This window comes from Dipodomys ordii, unplaced genomic scaffold, assembly GCF_000151885.1.
Source record: "Dipodomys ordii isolate 6190 unplaced genomic scaffold, Dord_2.0 Scaffold49, whole genome shotgun sequence".
NCBI classification, from domain to species: Eukaryota; Metazoa; Chordata; class Mammalia; order Rodentia; family Heteromyidae; genus Dipodomys; species Dipodomys ordii.
Genome location: NW_012267265.1, coordinates 11,589,885 through 11,614,576, shown reverse-complemented (window position 1 = coordinate 11,614,576; position 24,692 = coordinate 11,589,885). Strand labels below are relative to the sequence as shown.

The 24,692-nt window shown below is 43.2% G+C and overlaps 1 protein-coding gene across 2 annotated transcripts in view; it reads right to left on the bottom strand.

Moving 5' to 3' along the window:
- Positions 1 to 15,915, bottom strand: part of Agpat9 (1-acylglycerol-3-phosphate O-acyltransferase 9) — a 64,343-nt gene extending 48,428 nt beyond the window's left edge. Inside the window, exons 1-3 of one of the 2 annotated variants that reach the window (XM_013020066.1) lie at positions 15,840 to 15,915; positions 15,284 to 15,563; positions 4,901 to 4,967 (exon numbers count right to left, since the gene is read on the bottom strand). In XM_013020066.1, the coding sequence (XP_012875520.1) occupies positions 4,901 to 4,967; positions 15,284 to 15,424 (208 nt within the window). In that variant the 5' untranslated portion in view covers positions 15,425 to 15,563; positions 15,840 to 15,915. Of the gene's footprint in view, positions 1 to 4,900; positions 4,968 to 15,283; positions 15,714 to 15,839 lie in introns of those variants that run through there. The other variant, XM_013020065.1, reaches the window with a different exon arrangement.
- Between the last annotated feature and the right edge of the window lie 8,777 nt (positions 15,916 to 24,692).

The following is a 24,692-nucleotide window of genomic DNA, read 5'->3' as shown; positions in this document are numbered from 1 at the left end:
TGAAACTCCTTTGTACAACTACCAAAAATAATTGTTTAAAATTAAACGGACATAACAGAATATGGTTAAGAACACAAGAATTAACAAGAAAGACATTTTCTTACATTCAGCTTTCAAATGTCTTCTTAAATAAGAATATAGGATAAGTATAATGCAAGAGGGATTAACTGAGGAGAGAGACTTGAAAAGTGTTTTTAAATAAGTATTTTATTATATTTTAAAAAAAACAGAAGGAAATTTGAGTGTGAAAAAAATAAATAAACATAACTATTTTCTCTGTCCAGCCTATCTCTGCCTCTCAGCTCACCCAAGTCCAGGATCAGGGCAATGTCACTCAGAGACATCACAGAATTACACTTGTGTTCCTGGTGCCCCGGCTTGCCATGACCCTTGCCTAAACTGACTGGCTCAACACTGACTTGTGCTATCATTGGCTTCAGGACAGAAACATAATCCTCCTGAGATGGAAGATTGCACCAGCCAAATACTCAAATGTTGCTCAGTGTGTTTCATCACCCTCTGTCACCTGCCCAGAATTGTGACATTACTTCTCAGATGATTCCCCAACATGAGATGTATCAACAAAGCACACACCCATTCATCCTGGCTTCCCACAGAATCTGAAAAGGAGCATAGGGCTTAGCTCTGGAATCAATAGCCACACAAAGTCCAGTACAAATCCTCCATTGTCCTCTGCATTTGTTACAGTTGCCTGCTGGATGCTTGTCTTTTGACAACCACCATCTTTTTTTTTGGGGGGGGGAGGAGGAGGTGGGTCCTGTTCCTGAGCTCTTTGGCTCAAGGCTAGCTAGCACTCTACCACTTGAGCCACAGCTCCACATCCAACTTTTTCTGAGTAGTTTATTTCCATCGGCGATAAGAGTCTCATGGACTTTCCTGCCCTGGCTGGCTTCGAACCATGATCCTCAGATCTCAGCCTCCTGTGTAGCTAGGATTACAAGGGAAGAGCCACCAGCTCCCAACTCTATATCATCTTTGAACCTTCTATACACTCCCCATGTCACAGAGGTTCACTTCCCTACTTGACAGGTTAAAAAGGGCTGCCACTCTGAATAAAACATGATCCATGCCAGGTGCCAATGGCTCACACCTATAATCCTAGCTACTCAAGAGGCTGAGATCTGAGGATCTCAGTTCAAAGCCAGCCCAGGCAGGAACGTCCATGAGACTCTTATCTCCAATTAACCAACAAAAAACCAGAAGTGGCGCTGTGGCTCAAATACTAGAGTGCTTGCCTTGAGCTGAAGAGCTCAGACACAGCTCCCAGGCCCAGAGTTCAAGCCCCATGACTGACCCCCCCCCAAAAAAAAGTGATCAGAGATCATCATGATCAATACTAGCCCAAAGTCTTACCAACTACAACAGGAAACCACTAATGAGTTTATTAACTCATAAGTCATAGGAACACCCATTTTAAAAATGTACTCAGAATCTGGGTGCCCATGGCTCACGCTACTGGTAGAGTTCTATCCTTGAGAAAAACATGCTCAGAGACAGGGCTGGGAAGGTGGCTCAGTGGTAGAGTGCTTGCCTTGCTTGCATGAGGCTCTGGGTTCAACTCCTCAGCACCACATAAGCAGAAAAAGCTGGAAGTGACGCTGTGGCTTAAGTGGTAGAGTGCTAGCCTTGAGCTGGAGAGCTGAGGGACAGCGCCCAGGCCCAAAGTTCAGGCCCCACAACCAACCAAAACAAAAAACCTCTCAGGGACAATGCCCAGGCTAAGTTGAAGCCAAGACTGGAACAAAAAAAGTGCTTGGAGAAAGAAAACATTAGTAAATTTATCTGAAAGAAGGTTCTGTCAATTAAAAGAGGATCACACAGTTCGAAATATCCATGTTGGGAAAAATGTTATTGGTAATAATACTTTGGGGTTTAAATGTACACCTCAAAGCTCTACAGTCATTTAAGAATAATAATAATCCAATGACACAAAAATACTCAGATATTTTCAGCCAATTGCTTTGTTATTTGCAACACGTAAAAGTATACACTTTCTACAATTCCTTTTAGACATAGCTCCAGAAAATAAATTTCTTCTACTGAAGAATGTATCGGTTTTTAAATCTTATGTCAGATGGGCATTTTTCTCGTTATTTTGGGGAAACGCATAAATTAGGTTTAGCCTTTTAATTAAATTCAGCAACGTATTCTTTCTTATTACTTAGTCATTATTCCTATATAATACTACTTCCCTACAAATTCCAAAAAATACTATCCCCAAGCAAAAGAGTTTCTTTAGGCAAAGGAGAGACAGGGATTGGCTACTTTGGTCAGCTGATTTAGTACCAAGTATGAAATGGATACCAGGATATCATGGTCAAACAAGTTTAGGAAACACGACATTAAATAACATTAAACTTGCTTCTTTATTATGGGACTCTTTGAGGCCTTTGCCATTATGTAATAGTGCTCTCCAGGCCTGGCACCTGTGGCTCACACCTGTAATACTAACTACTTAGGAGGCTGGGATCTGAGGATCAAGGTTCAATCCCTACCAGGGCAAGAAAAGTCTGTAATGTTTATCTCCTATTAACCAAAAAGCAGGAAATCGAGTTGTGGCTAAAGTGGCAGAGTGCTAGCCTTGAGCAAACGTGCTCAGGGACAATTCCCAAGCCCTGAGTTCAATCCCCAGGACCAGAACCAAAAACAAAACAAAACAAACAAAAATAGTGATAACACTTTCCAAAAGGAAGGAACAGTGTGTGACGAAGAAGAGTTTGTTATTGTCATTGCTTGGATGGAACCCTGGACTTCACATATATATCCTAAGCACTCTTTCTTCCACTGAACTACCATCATATTTTTAAATCAACTAGCCTTCACTAGTAAAGCATAGTTTGAGGATCATACTTTGAGAGTCCCCAGTTTAACAGTTAGAATATGATACTAATTTCAAAAACCTGGGTTAGCTGGTTAGTATCCCTTGGTATGGTTTAGGTATTGTGAGTCCCCAAAAGCTCACACTTCAGGAGGCTTAGTCCTTAGCGTGGTGGTGTTGCAGTGCTGAGTGGGGCATTGGAGGAGGTCCTGGGTCATTAAGGGCTGCAATTCCGCTCAACCCCACAATTAGCCCTTGCAGTTGTTTTTTAAATGAGTTTGGGTTTTTTGTATTCTGACAGTGCTGGGGCTTGAACTCAGGGTCTGGGCACTGTCCCTGAGCTTCTTTTGCTCAAGGCTAGCACTCTACCACTTAAGCCACAGCACTATTTCTGGCTTTTTCTGTGTATGTGATACTAAGGAATGGAACCAGGGCTTCATGCATGCTAAGCAAGCACTCTACCACTAAGCCATCTTCCCAGCTCCTAGCTCTTGCAGTTATGACTAAACTAGAATGTTCCAAAGATGACCCCCGAGTCATGCTATAGACTTCCAGTGTTGCCATGCGATCCTCCTACCTCCTCAAGATCCACCATCCACCCTGAGTTCTTCATCAGAGATGAACTGACACAGCAGTGTCAGGCCCTGAAGTCACCAGGTATGCGGGCTGCTCGTGAGCAGCCTGCCCCCAGGTATTTTGTTATAGTGACAAAAACCTAACGCTGGCCTCTTCTACTCTTTTTCTTTTTGTGATGCCACTCTTGGGGTTTGAACTCAGGGGCCCACACTCTCTCTCTTTTAGCTTTTTTACTCAAGGCTATATCGCACTACCATTTGAGCCATTTTCTGGTTAATTAACTGAAAAGAGTCTCTCTGGTTTGTCTTCCTGGAATGCTTCAAATAGCAGTCCTCATATCTCAGCCTCCTGAGTGCCTAGGATGGTAGGCTGGAGCCACAAGCATTTCGGCTCTTCCCCACTTCTTAAACTATTAATTACATCTCCATGGGCCAGTGGGATGTTCGTGGCTCATGCCTGTAATCCTGCTACTCAGGAGGCTGAAATATGAGGATTACGGTCAGAAAGTCTGTGGCATTCTTACCTCCAATAAATTACTCAGAAAAAGTCAAAAGTGGCTCTGTGGCTCAAGTAGTAGAGTGCTAGCCTTGAGCACAAAGAGCCTCAGGGATAACACCCAGGCCCTGAGTTCAAGCCCTAGGGCCAGAAAAAGAACAAAAAATAAAAACTAAAAAAAATGGGCCACCATCTTCAATGCATGCCCTTAAAACATAAAACACCTAAAAGAACACACGGAAGAACTAAGAAATATTGGTAACTTTGTGATTAAAAACCCAAACTGAGCCAAACTCAGTCCCAGTGAGACTCATCTCCAATTAACCACCAGAAAATCACAAGTGGAACTGTAGCTCAATAGAGTACTAGCCTTGAGCAAAAGAGCTCAAGGATAGCTCCAAGGCCCTGAGTTCATGCCCCACCACCAAAAAAAAAAAAAAAAAAAGAAGGGATTATACCATGGGGGAAGGACATACAAAGCAACTAAAAAAAAATCACCTTATAAATATGTTAGAAACAATCACAAGAAAGAAAAAACATCTTGAGGTTCTGACCTTCTCTGCTTGTCTCAGACGTATACTAGTTATTGCAAATAAGGGAAATCATGGGACCTATGTTTCTTTGGGCCTGGCTTACTTCACTTATAATATTAATTGTTTCCCAAGTCTTTCCATTTCCTAACAAATGGGGCAATGTCATTCTTTCTGATGGAGGCATAGAATTCCTTGGTATAATTTGGGGAGGGGAAGGGAAAACACAAATTGTTTAAATAGAGATACAGGTGGACCCATTGTATTTTCACAATTAAAAAGAACTTATTAATAAAAAAAAAAGAAGAAGAAGAAAAAGCCAAACTCAGCAACCACTATTTGGCATTAAGGACAGAAACCTATGGAAGGCATTGCTTTCAATACTTCAGGTACAAACTAAGTAGATATAAATTTATACAACTTAAAAATTTTAACAATCAAAAAGAAAAGGAAAACTCACCAACAGAAGCTGAATTTTTAAGCACCGATTCTTTTGGGGTTCCTTTTTCAATTCGTATTGTGGCCCACTGTTCAAAAATAAGAGGTAGTCATTTAAATTAAGTCTTCCATAGACATGACGAAAAATACACCATGATCACAGAAAAGTGAAATTAATCACTAAGGGCACTTTTTGAATTAAAAAGAATCTCTGATGAAGCAGAATTAAAAGTCCTAGGTGATATGCTCTTATATTAGTCAGAAAGTCCTAATAAATGAGTAATGACAATAACCACCTTACCTAAACTGCCTTATATAAATCTGTGCCCTAATAAAAACTCTCTGAAAAGGCTATGAAGGCCAGGTATGGTGGCACATGCCTGTAATTCCAGTATTTAAGAGCTTAAAGTAGGAGAATACAAAATTCAAAGCCAGACTTCACAGCGTATTAAATGCTTGTCTCAGAACACTGTGAAGTATATGACCAAAAACAGATTATGGCCAGGTACTGGTGGTTCATGCCTATAATCCTAGCTACACAGGAGGCTGAGATTTGAGGATCACCGTTCAAAAGCCAGCCCAGGCATAAAAATCTGTGAGACTCCTATCTCCAGTTAACCACAAGAAAATGGGAAGTGGTGCTGTGGCTCAAGTGGTAGAGCACTAGCCTTGGCTCAGGGACTAGGCCCAAAGTTCAATTTAAAAAAAAAAGAACAGATTATGGCATAAAGAATGCCTGGATTTAGCTGGTATGGCAATTCATACCTGTAATTCCAGCTACTTGGAAAATAAATATGGGGAAGACAGAGGTTTGAGGTGAGCCTAGGTAAAAATTTTGCAAGACCCCTATCTCAACCAATAAAAGCCAAAGCATGATGGTACATGTCTGTAATCCCAGTTACACTGGGATAGGTCAACAAAGGTAAAAATCTAAGATTCAACTAAGGAAAAACTAAATGCATATAAGGCTAGAGTATGGCTCAAGTTGTGGAACCACATGCCTAGCAAGTGAGAAATCCTGAGTTCAAACCCCAGTAGGGGGAGAAAAAAAAGCTGCATGCAGTTGAAGCTGGGGCTATGTATGTAGCTTTATGGCAAAATGCTTGCCAATCATGTGTGAGGCTCCAGATTCAAGTCCTAGTATAGCCAAAAGAAAGCAATCTGAGTCTGAAATAACTTAATCCTTCTGCATTATAAATAAAAGTAATGGGCTGGGAATGTGACTTAGTGGTAGAGTGCTTGCCTGGTGTGCATGAAGCCCTGGGTTCAATTCCTCAGTACCACATACACAGAAAAAGCCAGAAGTGGCATTATGGCTCAAGTGGTAAAATGCTAGCCTTGAGCAAAAGCTCTAGTGCTCAAGCCCTGAGTTCAAGCCCTGGGCAAAAAGTAGTAGTAATAGCAGTAGTAGTAGTAGTAATAATAATAATAATAACTGAAAGGATCCATCACATCCATCCCAGGGGACCATGCAGAGGCAGGCAAGCACAGGAGAAAGATTGTTACAAGGTTTATTAGAAGAGCCATATTTCTCCTGGAGAGAGCACCTGATGACCTCTACACTATCTAGGTAGCAGCAGGGTCTGAGGGTAGGAAGTGAGGTAGATGGGATCTTAGGTGGGTCTGGGCAGAGAGAGGGAGGGGCCAGCTGTTTGGCGGGAAATCCAGGGCAGGGAGGAGCTCAGGTCTAGGTGGAGCTGAGGACCAAAGGTGGGCATAATGCTTACAATAATAAATAATATTCTCCCTATCCCCAGCTTGCTGTCAGGATTAAATAACAAACTAACAAACCATGTGTAAAGACCAAAGCACAGTGATTATTCTCCCAGCCAATCAGCCACTTGAGTATTTTACACAGTAAAGAGGCTTCAGAATGAAGCTTTTAGTAAACAGCAGCACAGGCATGCAAGAGCTTGAAAGACTCCATGAAATCACCACTTACGGTGCCATCTGCCCACCTGGCTACTTACCTATTAAGTTTGAGGTCTACAGGCTTGAGAAAATTTAGGAAATAGAAAAAGAACTCTCATTCTGCTTTGAATGTGTGCAAAGAAATATACCAAGATGAGATTTTTTAAATTTTTAATTATTTCTTATGCATTTCTAAAATGATTTACTATTTAACATCAGAGTTTAAAAAGTACAGGATGCATTATAAGCTGAGGTGCTGAATTGAAACTACTTTATATAACTAAAGGTAATTTTAAAAAGAAAAGGATAAAATGTGGATAGAATGTGGCTTAGAGGGAGAGTGCTTGCCTAGCATGCATGAAGCCATGGGTTTGATTCCTCAATATGACATATACAGAAAAAGCCAGAAGTGGCACTGTGGCTCAAGTGGTAGAGTGCTAGCCTTGAGCTGAAGAGCTGAGGGACAGCACCCAGGCCCAGAGTTCAGGCCCTACAATGGAAGGGGAAAAAAAGAGAGAAATTAAATACCATAAAAAATATACATAAAAGTCAAGGAGTGTGCCATGACCAGACTCAGTCAGGACTCTGCCCTGCACCAGAGTCAAGTAGGAACATTTCAATTACACTTAGAGAGCTCCTATAAATAGACACCTGTGCTTCTAGCCTCAAGTGTCAAATCACTAATCCTGATAAGACTTGGCCTTAATCTGGCCACATCCTGCTTATATTCTTGTCGATTTGGTTCAGGGGTTCTCAAAACTCTAAGCTCTATCTTTTCTCACCTAAGTAATGACAATTTCCATCATTTTTCAAAGAAAGGTTGGACACCTACTATTATTTGTAAGTAAATCAGAGATATGAAAAAAATAGAATTTGTCAACAATCATGGCACTTAACTTACTTTTTGTTTTTAGTGTGGGCAGATGATTCGACATTTTACATAAATATAGTTACTTTGGCTTAGTGGCAGAGTTCTCACCTAGCATGCAGGAAGCCCTGGGTTTGATTCCTCAGTCCCACATTAAAAAAAAAAAAAAAACAGAAGTGGTACTGTGGCTCAAGTGGAAGAGTGCTAGTGGCCTTGAGCAAAAGAAGCTCAGGGACAGTACCCAGGCCCTGAGTTCAAGTCCTAGGACTGACAATAATTAATTAATTAATTACTTCAGACTAGAACAATGATGTCATCCTCATAGGATAGAGAATTTTGGTATTTTATTGCAGTTGCAGCTAAGAGCTAAGTACTCCTTCCCCCTGCCCAAATTCAGTTGTTGAAGTTCAACCTCAAGTGTTTCCAAATGTGATTATAATTGGAAATAGGGTTTTCGTGTGTGTGTGTGTGTGTGCGCGCGCGTGCGCGCGTGCTCGTGCACCAATACTTAGGGTTGAAATCTCACTTAGCTTTTATGTTCAAGGCTATTACTATACCATTTGAGCCACTGATCTCCTTCCAGCTTTTTGCTAGTTACTTGGAGATAAGAGTTTTAAGGACTTTTCTGCTCTAGCTGGCCTCAAATCATAATCCTCAGATCTCAGCCTCTTGAGTGGTTAGGATTATAGACATGGAGCCACCATCATCCAGGTGAAAAAATGACTGAGTGAAAATAAAGTCTTTTTGGCACTTTGCTCTTGAACATGCAGCCTCCCTGACCATGAGAAAATATATGTGTGCCAAAGGAAACTTGTAACAGACAACCATTCTTTATAGGTTTGCCTCACAAAAGAAGGTGGGAAACAAGCCTGGACTTTGCAGCTGGCTGGCTGTACCTCAGAACCTCAATCCTACCATTTCCTGGCTATAGCCATCTCAGTCAAGAGACTGAACCTCCAGGGCATCTATGTCATCATGATAAAGCAGGAACAACGCCAGGGGTACTGTAAAGATGGAAGGACCCAGCCCATGAGGTACTCACCACACAGCAGGACACAAATAGAATGATGGCTTGCTCCTCTCTCCCCACACCCTACACACCTGATCTAGGTACCAGAAATGACCAGTTCCTTCCCGAACTCTGAGGGTCCCTCCTGATGGATAGTTATTTCCCACAATGGGGTTAAGTCCACATACAGAGAGAGATCATGTATCCAGCAGAGATTTTGAGTGTCTTCTTCACTAGCTTGGAACACATCTGCCTCAGCTCCAGTAGGTAGCTCTGCAGACACGAGGGTCCTAAACTCAGAAGCATCTTCTAATAACCCTACTTTCCACCGCATTCTCTATGCCCCAAGGAAAGTCAAGTCAGGCTTTCAGAACACTTGATTTCCAAACACTTAGTGAAAACAGTAGCTGTTCAAAATTCACTAATAGGAAGTAGCTTCAAGTCTGATTTTAAAGAGTAGTTGGGACTCTGGGTACTGGTAGCTCATGCCTGTAATCCTAGCTACTCAAGAAGCTGAGATCTGAGGACCACAGTTCAAAGCCAGCCAGGGCAGGAAAGTCTATGAGTCTCTTATCTCCAATTAAGCACCCAAAAGCCAGAAGTGGAGCTGTGGCTCAAATAGTATAGTGTTAGCCTAAAGCATGAAAGCTCAGATACAGAGCCCAGGCCCAGAGTTCAAGCCCCAGGAGCAGAAAAAAGAATAGGCAGAAAGCTTGCAAACATGAGACACTCACCCAGACAATGATTTCTGATTGTGTGTGTGTGTGTGTGCGCGCGCACACACGCACGCACACACACACGCGCCAGTACTAGGGTTTGAACTCAAGGCCCTCATAATATTTTTTTTCTTTTCTTTTCTTTTTTTGCCAGTATTAGGGCTTGAATTCAGGGCCTAGGCACTGTCCCTTGAGCTTCTTTTGTTCAAGGCTAGCACTCTACCACTTGAGCCACAGTGTCACTTCTGGCTTTTTCTGTTTATGTGGTACTGAGGAATTGAACCCAGGGCTTTATACATGATAGGCAAGGCACTCTACCACTAAGTCACATTCCCACCCCAAGGCCCTCATACATGTGCTTGTTTTTTTTTGCTCAACACTGACTCTCTACCACTTGAACCACAAGTCTCCTTCCAGCTTTTTGCTAGTGAATTGAGGATACAAGTTTCAGAGACATTCCTGCCTGGGCTGGCTCTGAACCAAGGTCTTTAGACCTCCACCTCCTAAATAGCTAGATATACAGGATCAGCCACAGGCACGAGGCTTTATTGTTTTAATCAGTTTCTCTTTTTTAACCTTCTTAAACCTCTACCACAACCCAATCCCCTACAGGTAGTTCCCACATACAGTTTATTTATCTCTCTCACCCCGCCCCCATCTGACCAACAAGTTGCACTGTCTCCTTATAGATTTACAATGTATTATTCACTCTCCTCTTTCTTGATTTATGTTCTGTTTAACATGCAAATAATTATGTATATGGACATGTATATATCCTCAAATCCATGAATATGTATGTCTTTTAGGTCTAGCTTCCACATGAGTGAAAACATACAATATTCTAGGCTTTTTTAGCATAGCTTGTCTCACTCAATATGATGTCCTCTAATATGATGCATCCATTTTCCTGCAAATGACGTCATTTTTCTTTATGGTTATGTACTATACCATGGTGTGTATATGTGTGTGGGTGTTATGTGTGTGTCACATCTTCTTTATCCATTCATCTGGTTATATTAAATTAATTTGCATTATATATCATTACTTTCTTCCTGTCTGTCATATTTGTTTCTACTCATGAGCCCTAGGTTATGAGTACCAATCCTTCCTTACTCTCACCCTAAACATTAACCCTCACGGTTAACTTCCAGGCTTGAGCTGTACCTTTCAATGTTTAATCCAATGTTTCTGTTGGCTAAACATAATAACCTCACACACACCCTCCCCTCCCAGAGATTCGGACACAAACTTCCTAGCATCAGAGTGGTTTTCCCTCAAGCTCTGCCCAGCCAGAAATTTTTCTTCCCTTCCCTTTTTCTTTTCTTTTCTTTTTCCCGGGTTGTGGGGCTTGAACTCTGGGCTTGGATGCTGTCCCTGCGCTCTTCAACTCAAGACTCAAGGCTCTCGCTCTACTGTTTGAGCCACAACGCCACTTCCGCCACTTCCGGTTTTCTATTGTTTATTGGAGATAAGAATCTCATTAGGAAATGGGCTGGCTTTGAACCAAGATCCTCAGACCTCAGCCTCCTGAATAGCTAGGATTACAGCCATGAGCCACTGGTGCCCGGCTTTTTCTTTTCGTTGTTTTCCTTCCTTGTTCCTTTCTTTTTTCCTTTATTTTTTTTTGTTCTGTCCTGGGGCTTGAACTCAGGGCCTGGGCATTGTCCCTGGGCTTCTTTTGCTCAAAGCTACTACCACTCTACCACTTGAGTCACAGCACCACTTCTGGCTTTTTCTGTTTATTCCCACCCCCTTTCTTTTTTTCATAATCTGGATACTTAAAACAATTTCTCCACTATTGTTATCACACTGATATGTGTAATGTCTAACATATTACATATGCCCCTTCAAAATTCACTGTTTATAAAATGACTAAAGTCTTTTCCTCATAGCTCCTACAGCTCAAGCTGTAGCTAGCCATACGTAGGGATTTGCACATACATCTGGAAATGCAGAAGGTATTTAGTGGATACTAATCAGTAATTATCACATGAAGTGATAAAGTAAGGCCAAGGAAAAGCATATATAGTGAGTCACTTGACAAGTCACAATTACCAGTCAGCTAGCTATTCAGAAGGTAACTACATACACATACAACTAGAATTTGAGTTTGTAGTCATAAAAAAGCCACTTATGGATCATAAAATCTGTAAAAAGTAAATACATTATGGACAAAAACAAATGACCTTTTTGTATGTTTGTGCTGGTACTGGGGCTTGAACTCAGGGACTCATGCTCTCATTTGGATTTTCACTCACAGCCACCACTCTAGCACTTGAACCATACCTCCACTTCTGGCTTTTTGCTGATTAATTGGAGATAAGGTCTCTTCAACTTTACTGACTGGACTGGCTTCTAGCAGTGATCCTCAAATCTCAGCTTCCTGGGTAGGTAGGACCATAGGTGTGAGTCACCAGTACCCACAACAAATGATTATTTTAAATGGCACAAATTATAACCAAAGAAACCTGAGAAATATCCATATCTCTCAAGAAACCCAAAGAATATTCTTAGGACTGGACTAAAAGGGGGGGGGAGCTAAATCAGTTGAAAACTTACTAAGGAACAATGAGTAATAAAAGGCTGGGTATTAAACAGAAGCTAGCAAATGGCACAGCATTTTTCCAGAACAGAAGATGTCCTAAAACTAAACAACTGGCACACTTTTTAGAATTATCCCTATAGTTGGGAAAGCAATCCACTGTACACACCCCAGATGAATAGAATGTCTTTATAATATGGTTACTGTCAAAAGATGGAAAAATCTGGAGATCCCTATGATTTCTGCTACTCTCAAACACAGGAGCTCCAAATGGTCATGATCAACTGATCAGCTGACTCACAAAATGAAACCCTATTCGAATTCTATACATGCCAAGCATCTCTCTGACAGAATAACTTACTTGAGTTATTCTACATTACATTACATTACAACCTAAACTGGTTTTCAAGCCAAAGGTGTTACCTCCCGCACTAATTATAAAATTAGTAATCTTAAGAAAACTGTGTCTTGAAGGAAGTGGCGCTGTGGCTCAAGTGGTAGAGCGCTTGCCTTGAGCTGAAGAGTGCAGGGATAGCGCCCAGGCCCAGAGTTCAAGCCCCACGACCCACAAAAAAAAAAAAAAGGCAGAAAACTGTGTCTTGATTTTTAAGTTCATTTTGGAAAGTCTTTTCCAAAACATTGGAGCCCTGGAGCTGGGAAGGTGGCTCAGTGGTAGAGCGCTTGCCTTGCATGCCTGAGGCCCTGGGTTCAATTCCTCAGCACCACATAAGAAAAAAGAAAAAAGCCAGAAGTGGCACTGTGGCTCAAGTGGTAGAGCGGTAGCTTTGAGCTGAAGAGCTGAGGGACAGCGCCCAGGCCCAGAGTTCAGGCCCCACGACCGGACCCCCCCCCAAAAAAAATTGGAGCCCAGAAAGCCGGGCACAAGTGGCTCATGCCTGTAATCCAAGCTACTCAAGAGGCTGAGATCTGAGGACTGCAGTTCAAAGCCAGCCCAGACAGGAAAAGCCATGAGACTTACCTCCAATAAACCTCCAGAAAACTGGAAGTGATATTGTGGCTCAAGTGGTAGTATACTAGCCTTGAGCTGAAGAGCTGAGGGACAGCACCCAGACTCAGAGTTCAAGCCCCATGACCAAAAAAAAAAAAAAAAGAAAGAAATTGGAGCCCAGACAAACTAAAGGTCTGGCTGTAGATTGGAGATAACCCCATCAATGATGATAATTTGGTAGATTAGGAACAATTAGCTAGTATCTCTACCTTGACACCTCTTCTGAACACTTGAAATACTAATGCTAGACAGGTATGAGCACCAGTGTGAGTCAGGGTATTTTGATTTACCTTCAGTCAATTCTCCAAAAGCCATTGTTGTTTGGGAAAATAGTTCAGTCACTATAGAATTCAAACAAGGAGGGAGCCCAGAAGAGGATCAACTGCTATGGCTCTAAGAGTAGGAAGCTGCTAAAAACTCACTGTACAGTGTGACCACAATCAGAATATAAAAACTATAAGAAAGGCCCAACACTAAGGTCATCTACCAAGGAGAAACAGCAGAACTTTAAAAGCATGAGAGAGCCAGGTGCTGGTGGCTCATGACTATAATCCTAGCTACTCAGTAAGGCTGAGATCTGAGGATCATGGTTCAAAGCCAGCCTGATCAGAAAAGTCCATGAGACTCTTTTTTTTGTTTGTCTGTTTTTTGTTTTGTTTTTTGGGTCCGGTTGTGGGGCCTGAACTCTGGGCCTGGGCGCTGTCCCTCAGCTCTTCAGCTCAAGGCTAGCGCTCTACCACTTGAGCCACAGCGCCACTTCCGGCTTTTTTTCTTTTTGCTTATGTGGTGCTGAGGAATCGAACCCAGGTCCTCATGCATGCAAGGCAAGCGCTCTACCACTGAGCCACCTTCCCAGCTCCTCCATGAGACTCTTATCTCCAATAAACTACTCAAAAAAGCCAGAAGTGGCACTGTGGCTCAAGTGGTAGAGCACTCAATTTGAGCAAAAGAGGCTCAGTGACAGCGCCCAGGCCCAGAGTTCAAGCCCCAAGACCAGTAAAAAATGAAAAATAAAATGAAAGCATGAGAATTGAAAATAAAGAATCAAATAGGATATATTTTTTTTTTAAAAAAAGGATATATTTCAAGGACTTGGCAAAGGAATAACTATGAAAAGGCTCAACAAGGATCTAGGATAACATAAGACATCACAGGTAGAAACCAGCAGCCAGCTCATGGGTTAAAGATGTCTATCTGTGAGCTACCCCATTACTGGGAAAGAAGGGCAGAGAAAGCAAAGTTCTATTGGCAGCCAGAAAGTAAAGGCAGAAAAATGACAACCTATAGTAGAAGGCATTGGAAAAGCCAGAGAAACAAAGATGTTAAAATCTTTTAGAAAAATAGTAGTAATCATAGTAACAAACATATGTAGCACCTAACATACACAGCTCCTTTCTAAAAGCTTGACATGTTTTTATTTATTATAACAACTGTATGGATCTGGAAGTGTGGCTCAAGAGGTAGAGTATCACCCATGAACAAGACCCTAATTTCAAGCTCAGCACTGGGGAAGGAAGTTGGGGGGGGGGGGAGAACAGTATGGAAATAGCTATTATTTTTTAGATGAGTTAAATGAAGTTAAGAAGTAGATGACCTTACTTAAGGTCATATATTGAAAAACAACTGGGATTCTGGTATCAAACCAAAGCAAACCTTTCAGTCTTCAGAGGCTCTCCTGAGTTAAACTTCTGTTTTCCCATCCTCAATTCAAACAAACTACTGAAGTCTGAATCTTAGTTTCCTTATTTGTCCTCTCTACCTGCCAATGCCTTCCGTAGTTTAGTCTAAGAGAATGATGCAGTTACTCCCAACTACACTCACTTACACCTAATACCTTTGCAGAATCTAGCAACAAAACCTAAGCAGGGCTGAGGTCAAAGAATAACCTTTGCCATGGCATTTCGAATGCCATTCATTGGTTAGATAATATTTCCATGACTCTAATAAAATAACATCCCAATTCTTTTTCAGCCACCGAGCAATTGATTTCTTATCTTGGACATAAACTAGAATCTGTGCCTGGCTGGACAGGATGCCTTAGTACACAAAAGGACCTATGAAACCTAGGGCTGTAAAAACTCGGGAGAATGAAGCTGGCAGAGCCTCATAAGTATGGATGCAAATCCACTGATACACAAGTAAAATCCGTGATGACAGAACCAGAGCCCAGTGATTTCACTAAGGTGATCCAGTGGTCTCAACCTAGATCACTCCATCTAGGCGGGAGAAGCAGAGATGTCTTCGCAGAAACCGAACTCTATACACCTCGGGTCCACTATGTCCCGCGATCCCCTCTCCCCAAATCCACCCTCCAGATCAGCGGGGGGCGCCTCATCTTTCTGTCCCTCACCTCTAAAGTTTTCACCAGGATCTTCATGTAAAGTTCAGAGATGCCCAGAGATACTCCGAAGGCCGAAGGCAACAGGATGAGGCTGAGCACCAGAGTCAGCCAGGTGGACAAGATCTTCCCCGCCAGGTCCGCGCCCTCCATGGCTCCGCGCACCCACTCGGGACGAGAGGTCCGCGGAGAAGAGCTGTGGGCGACCGCAGTCCCTGTCCCCAGGCAGGCAGGCAGGCAGTCCAGTCGCGGCTCCGGTGCCACCAACGTCGCCCCCTCCCGGCTCTCACCACTGCGGAGCAAAGAAGAGAGGAAGAGGGGGAAAAACTTTCAGAATGATGGCAAGATCCTTCCTTCCTCCTTGGGCTCCTGTTGGCCTCCACTAGAGGCCCAGGCGAAGAGCCGAAGCCACTGGAGCGATCGCAGACTGCGGGCGTGAGGACCGAAGTGGGGGCGAGCGCAGGGTCACGGACCGTGCGCTCAGAGCGCAGGGGCGCAGCCAGGAACGCGCCCCGCCCCGTGCCTGGTTTCCTCTGAGCGCCGATTGCGACAACCCACAGTGACTCACCGAAGCCTTCCTGCAGCACGATCCCGGCCAGTGAGCTCTGGGGCCCGAGGCTAGGCTGGTGACTGGTAGTTCCTGGGTTCCCGGCGTCCTTTTTCTGAGCGCTGCCTTGGCCCCACCTCCTTGGCCACCCAGCCCGGGAGGTTCCAGTCCCCCGGGTGCTGCAGTGACCCCGCGCCCCCCCCCCAACCTCCCGCCGCGCTCCCGCCTAGCGTTTCAGCCAGAGTTCCAATCTGTAGATGCTGAGCGGTTCCTACGCCTCGCAGAGAGTACAACTGCGCGGCTCGGACGCCGGCGAAGGTCTGGCCTGGGAGGGTCTGGCCTGGGCGCGTATAAAATCGACCTCCCGGGAAGGGCTTTCCAGGAGCGGAAAATGCCCAGCATTGTGCTGCTGCCACACGCCTCTTCTGGCCCTCCCACACCAGATCCAGCTTTTCTAGCCCGCAGCTAAGCTGCCAGGATAAAGCTTGCTTATCAGGAGTGGAAAGCTCTGGCTCCGAACGGCCTAAACTGCCCTGACACCGTGCCTTCGGGCACAGAAGAAAGGCAGAAGCCACTAGTGGCTCTTGCCTGTAATCCCAGCACTCTGAAGTCTGAGTCAGCTGGATTGGCAAGTTCGAGGTCAGCCAGGGCTACACAGGGAGTTCCAGGTCAGTTTGAGCTACCAGAGGAAATCTTCTCTCAAATTTTAAAAGAAGGAAGATGAAGGGAGAGATAGGAGAGGAGGGAGAAGGAGAAATCTTCCCTGATTCCGTCAAAGCTCAAATCTGCAGGGAATGGCAGCCAGGAGCCAGCCTCTGACCTGAGCCTCCCAGGGTTCCACATTTGTGCTGCTAAGGTGCAACTGGAACAGTGTAGGGCGAAACTCTGAACTCGTATTTACTCCACTGCCCTGCAGAAATTTTAAGAACCCTAGTAAATTAGGAAATCTGGCTTTCCTGTGTCCAGATCACACTGAATCAGCCATCGCTTAGTTGGATTAGAAGCATTTACAGGTAACAGGTGTCAAGCTGAAAGTGTTCACAGCAGATGTAGCGAAAACTCTCCCTTGCCAAGGGTGTGGAGGAAGTAGGGGGTGGGGAAGGTGACTGGGAAAAGAGAAGCTCCTATGCAAAGAATGTGAGAGCTTGCAATCTGCACTTCCTGCCTGGTACCTGTCACAAGCTCCTCCCCTAGGAAGGGGAAGTAAGCAAGTTATGAATGAAAACGTTTCTGGAGTTTGTTTTCTCCAACTGAAAGGTCTATGTATCCATTGAAATAAAAAAAAATTGCTGAAAGCTACCAATGTTCCTGCTGAATGCAAAGCCTCATAGATTATATTGACTCATGTAACACTCATGTGAAATGCTTACCTTTCTTTATTCTCTCAAGCCAAAATGACTAAGGAACACTGAATGTACTAAAGTCCACCCAGCAAAGGAGACCAGACAAGTGACTTTGGTTTTCTGCTTAACCACACTCTGACACTGAATGCACACACTCTCCAGTAATTTTCATTGCTCATAACTAAAGTCCAGGAACTGGCTTTGGTGTGAGGGTTATTTTTTTGTATTGTTTTGAGTTTTTCGTGTTTCTTGTCAATCATGGGGCTTGAACTCAAGGCTTGGGCACTGTCCCTGAGCTATTCTGCTCAAGCCTAGTGCTCTACCACTTTGAACTACAGCTCTACTTCACATTTTCTGGTGCTTAATTAGAGATAAGAGTCTCTTGGACTTCCCTACCTGGGCAGGCTTTGAACAACCAACCTCATAACTTAGCCTTCGAATAGCAAGAATTACAGGCATGAGCCAACAGCAGAGGTCCCAAGTTCTGTTTTGAAGCAGCTGTACAAACAACAAAGCTGTAGGCAGAGTTGGGAGGTTAGCTGCTCACACTAAAGTCCTTCTAATCTAAAACATCAGTGGGTCAAAATCTGAAGCACAGGTAATAATAAGGAAGAGATTACAGACTTGCCCTGCCCCTAGGCTCTTTTACCTTTAATGTGAAGCATAAACAACTAGTAGTGTTTGTTCCTGGGTATCTATTCGTGCTGGGTGCTTACAGCTCACACCTGTAATCCTAGCTACTCTAGAGGCTGAGATCTGAGGATCTCAGTTCAAAGCCAAGCCCTGGAAAGTCTATGAAACTCTTATCCAATTAATCAAACCAAAATTTCTGGAAGTCAAGTGGTAGAGCACTACTAGTCTTGAGCAAAAAAAAGAAAAAGCTCAGCAACCAGGCCTAGGCCCTGAGTTTAAGCCTTAGAATCCGTGTATAGGGGCACATACAAGCTGTCTATCTGCAAGGCCAGATTTCCTCCAAATGCTCTAAGTTTTTGTTTTTTGTTTTTGTTTTTGTTTTGTTTTTGCCTTTTTCCAGTTTTTAGTTTTAAGGCTCAACCTACTAAAGGATGTCATCATCTCAAGATCTTCACTTAATTACAATTAATCAGTAAAGGCTCATTTTTTTCCCAAATAATTCACAAATTATAGAAGCTAGGGTTTGGGCTTCTCTTTTGGATGGGTGAAATTCAACCCATTATACCACCCAATTCTGAAAAAGTGGGGTAATAACACTTATTGGGAATGAAGCTTATGTGCTTAAAAGTTAGCTGATAATAAATGCTTACTAAGGAATGTCCAACTGGGGTGTGTGTGGCTGAGAACTTACCTGGGAATTTGTGTAAGACCCTGTTTTTTTTTTTTTCACCAATTACTGTAACATAAGCTCCCCTGATGCTTGTGTTTCAATTCCTTTCTTTCTTTCATTTTTTTTTTTTTGTCAGTACTGTGGCTTGAACTCAGAGCCTGGGTGCTGTCCCTGAGCTCTTTTGCTCAAGATTTGTGCTCTACCACTTTGAGCCACAGCTCCATTTCTGGTTTTTCAGCAGTTAATTAGAGATAAGAATCTGATGGCCTTTCCTGGCTATGCTGGCTTCAAACTGTGATCCTCAGATCTCAGCCTCCAGCGTAGCTATTATTATAGGCTTGAGCCACCAGCACCTGGCTTTGTATTTCAATTTCTAATATCTTCTAGTACTAAAATACCAAGTTCTTTGACAAAACCGCTGTGAAATTTGTCATTGCTCTGCCTTTAACCAACGAGGTATAGATTTAGACACACTGTCAACACCTAAGACCAAAGGAAGTGGAAAAAGAATGAAAGAGAGGGGCTACAATATGTAAGACTCCCTCAGTATTTGTTGTAATGCAGATTCTAAGTCAGAAGGGATGGGGTGAGCTTGAGATGCTAACAGGAGCCCTGGTGATGCTGATGTTGTTCTATAGATCACACTGAGTCCGTTTTAACCAGTAGCAAAGGTACTAGGAACCCATCTATGTTTCTGAGAACCCAAAGCCAAAAGAATTGATCCACAAGAGCTGGTCCTTACCTGAGACCTCATTATATTATTTCCATCTTCTTCAAGCTCCTATAATAGCTGTGACCAGTGCCAGTGTGAAAAGAGTTCAGACTAACCAGCTTTGAACAATTGCCTATAGTTTCAGGAATAGATGTTTATGACAAATAAGATGTCATAACTGGAGCTAAGTGACAGATAATGATTTAAGGAGTTGGTGTGATAGTCCACTTTCTGTCACTGTGACAAATCATTGTGAGACAATCAACAGGAGGAAGGCTTATTCGGGTGCATAGCTTCAGAGCTTTTAGTCCATGGTGTTGGCCCATTGTTTTTAGGCCTGTAGTGAAGATTCACATTACCATGGAAGCACAAGGCAGAGGCAACTGCTCATCTTATGGAAAATAGGAGAGAAAAAGAAGCCAGGCACTGGTGGCTCAAACCTTTCATTCTAGCTATTTAGGAGGCTGAGATCTGAGGATCTCAGTTCAAAGCCATCCAGGCAGACAAAGCTATGACTCTTAATTCCAATTAACTAACAAAAAGCCAAGACTAAACATGTGGTAGGGCATCAGCCATAGCAAAAAAGCTCAATGAGAGCATGAGGCTGTGAGTGAAAGCCTCAGTACTGAACTAAATCATTGATCTGTTCCTCCATATCCATATTCTACCTTACTGCACAGAATTTCACTTCAAAGCCAGCAGTGATTCAGAAAAAATTGCAAATTATATTTCAGATACGGACGTTAGCTCTCTGAAAGCCCTTGTAAGGAGGATCAAGAGAGCCCTTTCACTTCTCTCAGTTAGGGTGGTATTGAATCAGAAATGAACTGACAAAATCTTAATGGGAAAAGGGCACATAGAGCATCATCTACATATCTTCCTCCAAAGGCAAAAGCAGGTAGGGAGGCAGGCAATTACAGGGGAAGAGAATATGATTTTTACAGAGAGTGAAAAGACCTGAAAACCATTTGTAAGGGTGAAGGCATTATTTCTCCACCCTACAAAGATTCCTGGGCACTGGTGACTCATACTTATTATCCTAGTTACTCAGAAGGGTGAGATCTGTGGACTGAGGTTCAAAGCCAGCCCCAACTGGAAAGTCCATAAAGGCTCTTCTCTTTAATTAACCACCAAACAGCCTGAAGTGAAACTGTGGCTCAAGTGGTAGCAAAAAAAGTGTTGAGCAAAAAAACTAAAGGACAGTGCCCAGGTCCTAAGTTCAAACCCCAATACCTGCATGCGCATGCACTTGCACACACACACTTACACACACACACACACTTACACACACACACACACACACACTGATGATGATTAGAGAAAGGTATACACATTTATGAAGGTATGAAGGGAGAAGGGTCCTAGAAATGTAATTACCACTAGCTCAGCATTATTCCAAACTTTAGACATCCTCTTTTTTGTAGGGACAGAGGAAGGAAGGGGGAAGTAATGAAGTAAAGATCCTGAAAAAGATTCCCCTTAGAATTTTATTGAGTCAAGAGGAGAAAATGCCCTGTAGGGAAAGTCTTTCCAGTGTAGTTTTATTCCTGACTCTTCTTTTCTGTGACAGACAATGAAATTCAAGATTAGGATGGAAAGTAATTGTGTTCCCTTGGGCACTCTGGTGTGTGTGTGAGTGTGTGTGTGTGTGTGTGTGTGTCCAGGGTTTGAGGGCCTTGTGCTGTTACTTGGCTTTTTGCTCAAGGCTGGTGCTCTACCACTTGAGCCATACCTTCACTTCCAACACTGATTTTTTTTGGGGGGGATCCAGTCATGGGGCCTGAACTCTGAGCCTGGGTGCTGTCTCTCAGCTCTTCAGCTCAAGGCTAGCGCTCTACCACTTGAGCCACAGCACCACTTCCGTCTTTTTTCTTTTTGCTCATGTGGTGCTGAGGAATCGAACCCAGGGCCTCAGGCATGCAAGGCAAGCGCTCTACCACTGAGCCACCTTCCCAGACCCCAACACTGATTTTTTTTTTTGCCCATCGTGGGGCTTGAACTATGGGCCTGGGTGCTGTTCCTCAGCTCTTCAACTCAAGGCTAGTGCTCTACCACTTGAGCCACAGTGCCACCTCCGGCTTTTTCTGCTTATGTGGTGCTGAGGAATCAAACCCAAGGCCTCATGCATGCAAGGCAAGCACTCTACCACTGAGCTATCTTCCCAGCCCCCCAACACAGATTAAAAAAATCATTTTATTGACACACACACATATATATATATATGTATGTATGAATATATATATATATATATATATATATATATATATATGCCAGAGCCTACTGGCAATGAAAGGGAATCCTGAATTAGGGGGCAAGGATGTGGAAAAATAAAGACATAAGACAAAGGATGGGGTTGGGAGGTCTGCAGCTCAAGACTACAGCCCCCAAAGAGACTGGAGCTGCCCGTGGGAGACGTCCCCTGGGATCCTCATCAGGGTAAACTATCCACTAGTGCGGACATTTGGGCCCGTCTGTAGTCTGGCACTTTCTGTCTGACAGTCTACAATGCACATGCTGTAAATGTGTTTTGTCTCAATGTTTGTTGTGTTTGTATTCTGGAATTATTGGAATGTTTCTCCTCTCAGATTCATCCTGATTCCAGAGCCCAGAGGAGAGTGGCTAACCCCCCTCAATATCTGTTTCTCTCTAGCTCCTTCGTTTTTACTTACACTTTAAACTGACCCCCCTTTCTACCCTTCACTGCCACCTCCTCCACCCTCTCTGGATCTAGAAGTAGGGGGGTGGGGAGGGTAAGAAACCTGGAAGATCTAACAATAACTTAAAAGGGCCGGCAGGGAGAACTCGCAGCCTGATGAAACTGCTGCTGACCACCTTCAAGTGGGCACTGGGGCCAAGATGACCTTTAAACTTTACTGTCGGCTCCCAACATGTGTGTGTGTGTGTGTGTGTGTGTGTGTGTGTGTGTGTGTGTGTGTAAGTTGTACAAATGCATTCATTGTCACATTTCCATACATGCATAAAATGTGCCCCTATCAACCTCACCCCTTCTATCATTTTCTTTTCTCTCAGGCTTCAATGGACTTCTGTTGTAATTTCATATATGCATATTACAACTTTATTTTCCCTCCCCATTTACCCAACCTACAGTCTGATCTTAATGCACTTGAATGAGCAAAGCAATACAGACTTTTCCCTTAGATCAAAACCTCAGATGCTCCCACCTCACCAAAAAGGAAAAAAAAAGAAAAAAAAAGGCATAGGGAGGATTTCATTTACCGAATTCCAATAACAAATATTGGTCTAGGACAAAGTTCCTCTGGGCTGGGTATGTGGTATCTGGCGTTCCATGTCTTCTCTCCGATGAGTTTATCTTCTTTGATGGATGAAAATACTTGGAGGGGACAGAGGCAGTTGTGTTCTTCCTCTAGGTCAAGTTTTTAGGGAGATAAACTTCAGATAAAAGCCTCTTTTAGTGTCTTGTTCAACTATCTACTATCTTTTTAAGTAAATACAATTTAAAACAATTACAGCTGGAGCTGGGTGGTAGAGCATATTTAGTATGCACAAGGCTGTGCTTAATCCCCTATACCTAATGTAATAATGTCAGGGTTCCATATTTTGGACTCCACATTAACTTCCAACAAAACATGTTTTGGTTTTGGTTTTATGTCGGTCTTGGGGCTTGAACTCTGGGCCTGAGTGCTGTCCCTCAGCTCTTCAGCTCAAGGAGAGCATTCTACCACTTGAGTCACAGCACCACTTTGGGTTTTCTAGTGGTTTATTGGAGATAAGAGTCTCACAGACTTTCCTGATCCAGATAGCTTTGAACAGTGATCCTTATATCTCAGCCTCCTGAGTAGCTAGGATTACAGGCATGAGCCACCGGCACCTGGCTTCCAACAAAACTTTTAAAAATATTTTTTGAACCTTGTAATGCTGGGTGCTGAGTGCTAGCTGAATAGCTGAGGGACAGCGCCCAGAACCCAGAGTTCAAGCCCCACAAGACAACAACAAGAACAAAAAAATGTTTGTTCTTCTGTCTGGTCTACTGAGACAATGCATTGCTATGCATCCCAGGGCTAGTCTTGAACTCAAGGTCCCATTGTTACATATGGCTCAGGATGTGGAATGTCACATAGGAAGAAAAACTAGCAAAGGTGCACTATCAGCCAAAAATCTGACAAGCAAGTACACAGAGCAGGCAAACTGCTCCCTTTTTATCCCTAGTACAGCAGGCCCCACTCTTTCTGCTCCAATTAGCCAAACCTAGGTTCACAATCTGCTATTGGCTAGTTTGAAGAGGGTAGGATGCATCCAATATACAATTTCATATACTTAGCTATAAACTGACTATTAAAAAAAATCTTTGAAAGTAGCTGGAAATGTGGCTAAGTGGTAGAGTGCTTGCCTAGCATGGAAGAAGCCCTGGGTTCAATTCCTTAGTACCACATAAACAGAAAAGGCCAGAAGTGGTGTTGTGGCTCAAGTGGTAGAGTGACAGCCTTGAGCAAAAGAAGCTCAGGGACAGTGCCCAGGTCCTGAGTTCAAGCTCCAGGACTGGCAAAAAAAAAAAAAAAAGACTTTGAAAGTCTGGCACTGGTGGCTCATGCCTATAATCCTAGCTACTCAGGAAGCTGAGATCTAATTATTATCTGGAAGCCAGACCTGTCAGGAAATTCTGTCAGTGTTTTCTGTCCACTAAGCTAACAAAAACATGGGAAGTGAAGCTGTGGCTCAAGTGGTAGAGCACTCGCCTTGAGCAAAAAGAAATTCAGGGACAGAGACCAGGCTCTGACTTCAAGTCCCAGGACCAGCACACACAACACACACACACACACACACACTCTTCGAAATAAAATTAACAACACACAATCTTAAACTTACTCAGCTACTTGAGGTATGTCTTAATTCCGCTCCCATTTTGGAACAACCAGTACAAAGCCTTTTATTTCAAAAATCCTGCCTTATCTCAAAGCATTTCCTCTTTCTCTTTCTTTACTTGGTGAGATTGTCTTATCAGAATAATCAACAAGAATCAAGCCACCAGGTCAAACCAGAAACTATTTGTTGTTGTTGTTGTTTGGGCCAGTCCTGAGGCTTGAGCTCAGGACCTGGGTATTGTTCTTGTGTTTGGGGGAAAAGGGGGTTTGTAGTTTCTTGGAGATAAGAGTCTCACAGACTTTACTGCCTGGGCTGGCTTTGAAGTCCTCAGAAGATCATAAGCTGCATATATTGACCCTTGAAAGAAAATATACAGGCTAGGAATGTGGCTTAGTGGTAGAGTGCTTGCCTAGCCTTAGAACCACATAAACAGAAAAAGCCAGAAATAGCCCTGTGGCTCAAATGGTAGGGCGCTAGCCTTGAGCACAGAGAGGTTCAGGGACAGAGTCCAGGCCCTGAATTCAAGCCCCAGAGCAGCAAAAAAAGAAAAAAGAAAGAAAATATAAAGCAGCATCTTGATATCCTTGGTATGTATATCTTGGTATATAGTTCCAAGGAGACCATTAATAAAGAAAAAATATAAGTGTTCAGTGTACATAGAGTTCAGTACTGTA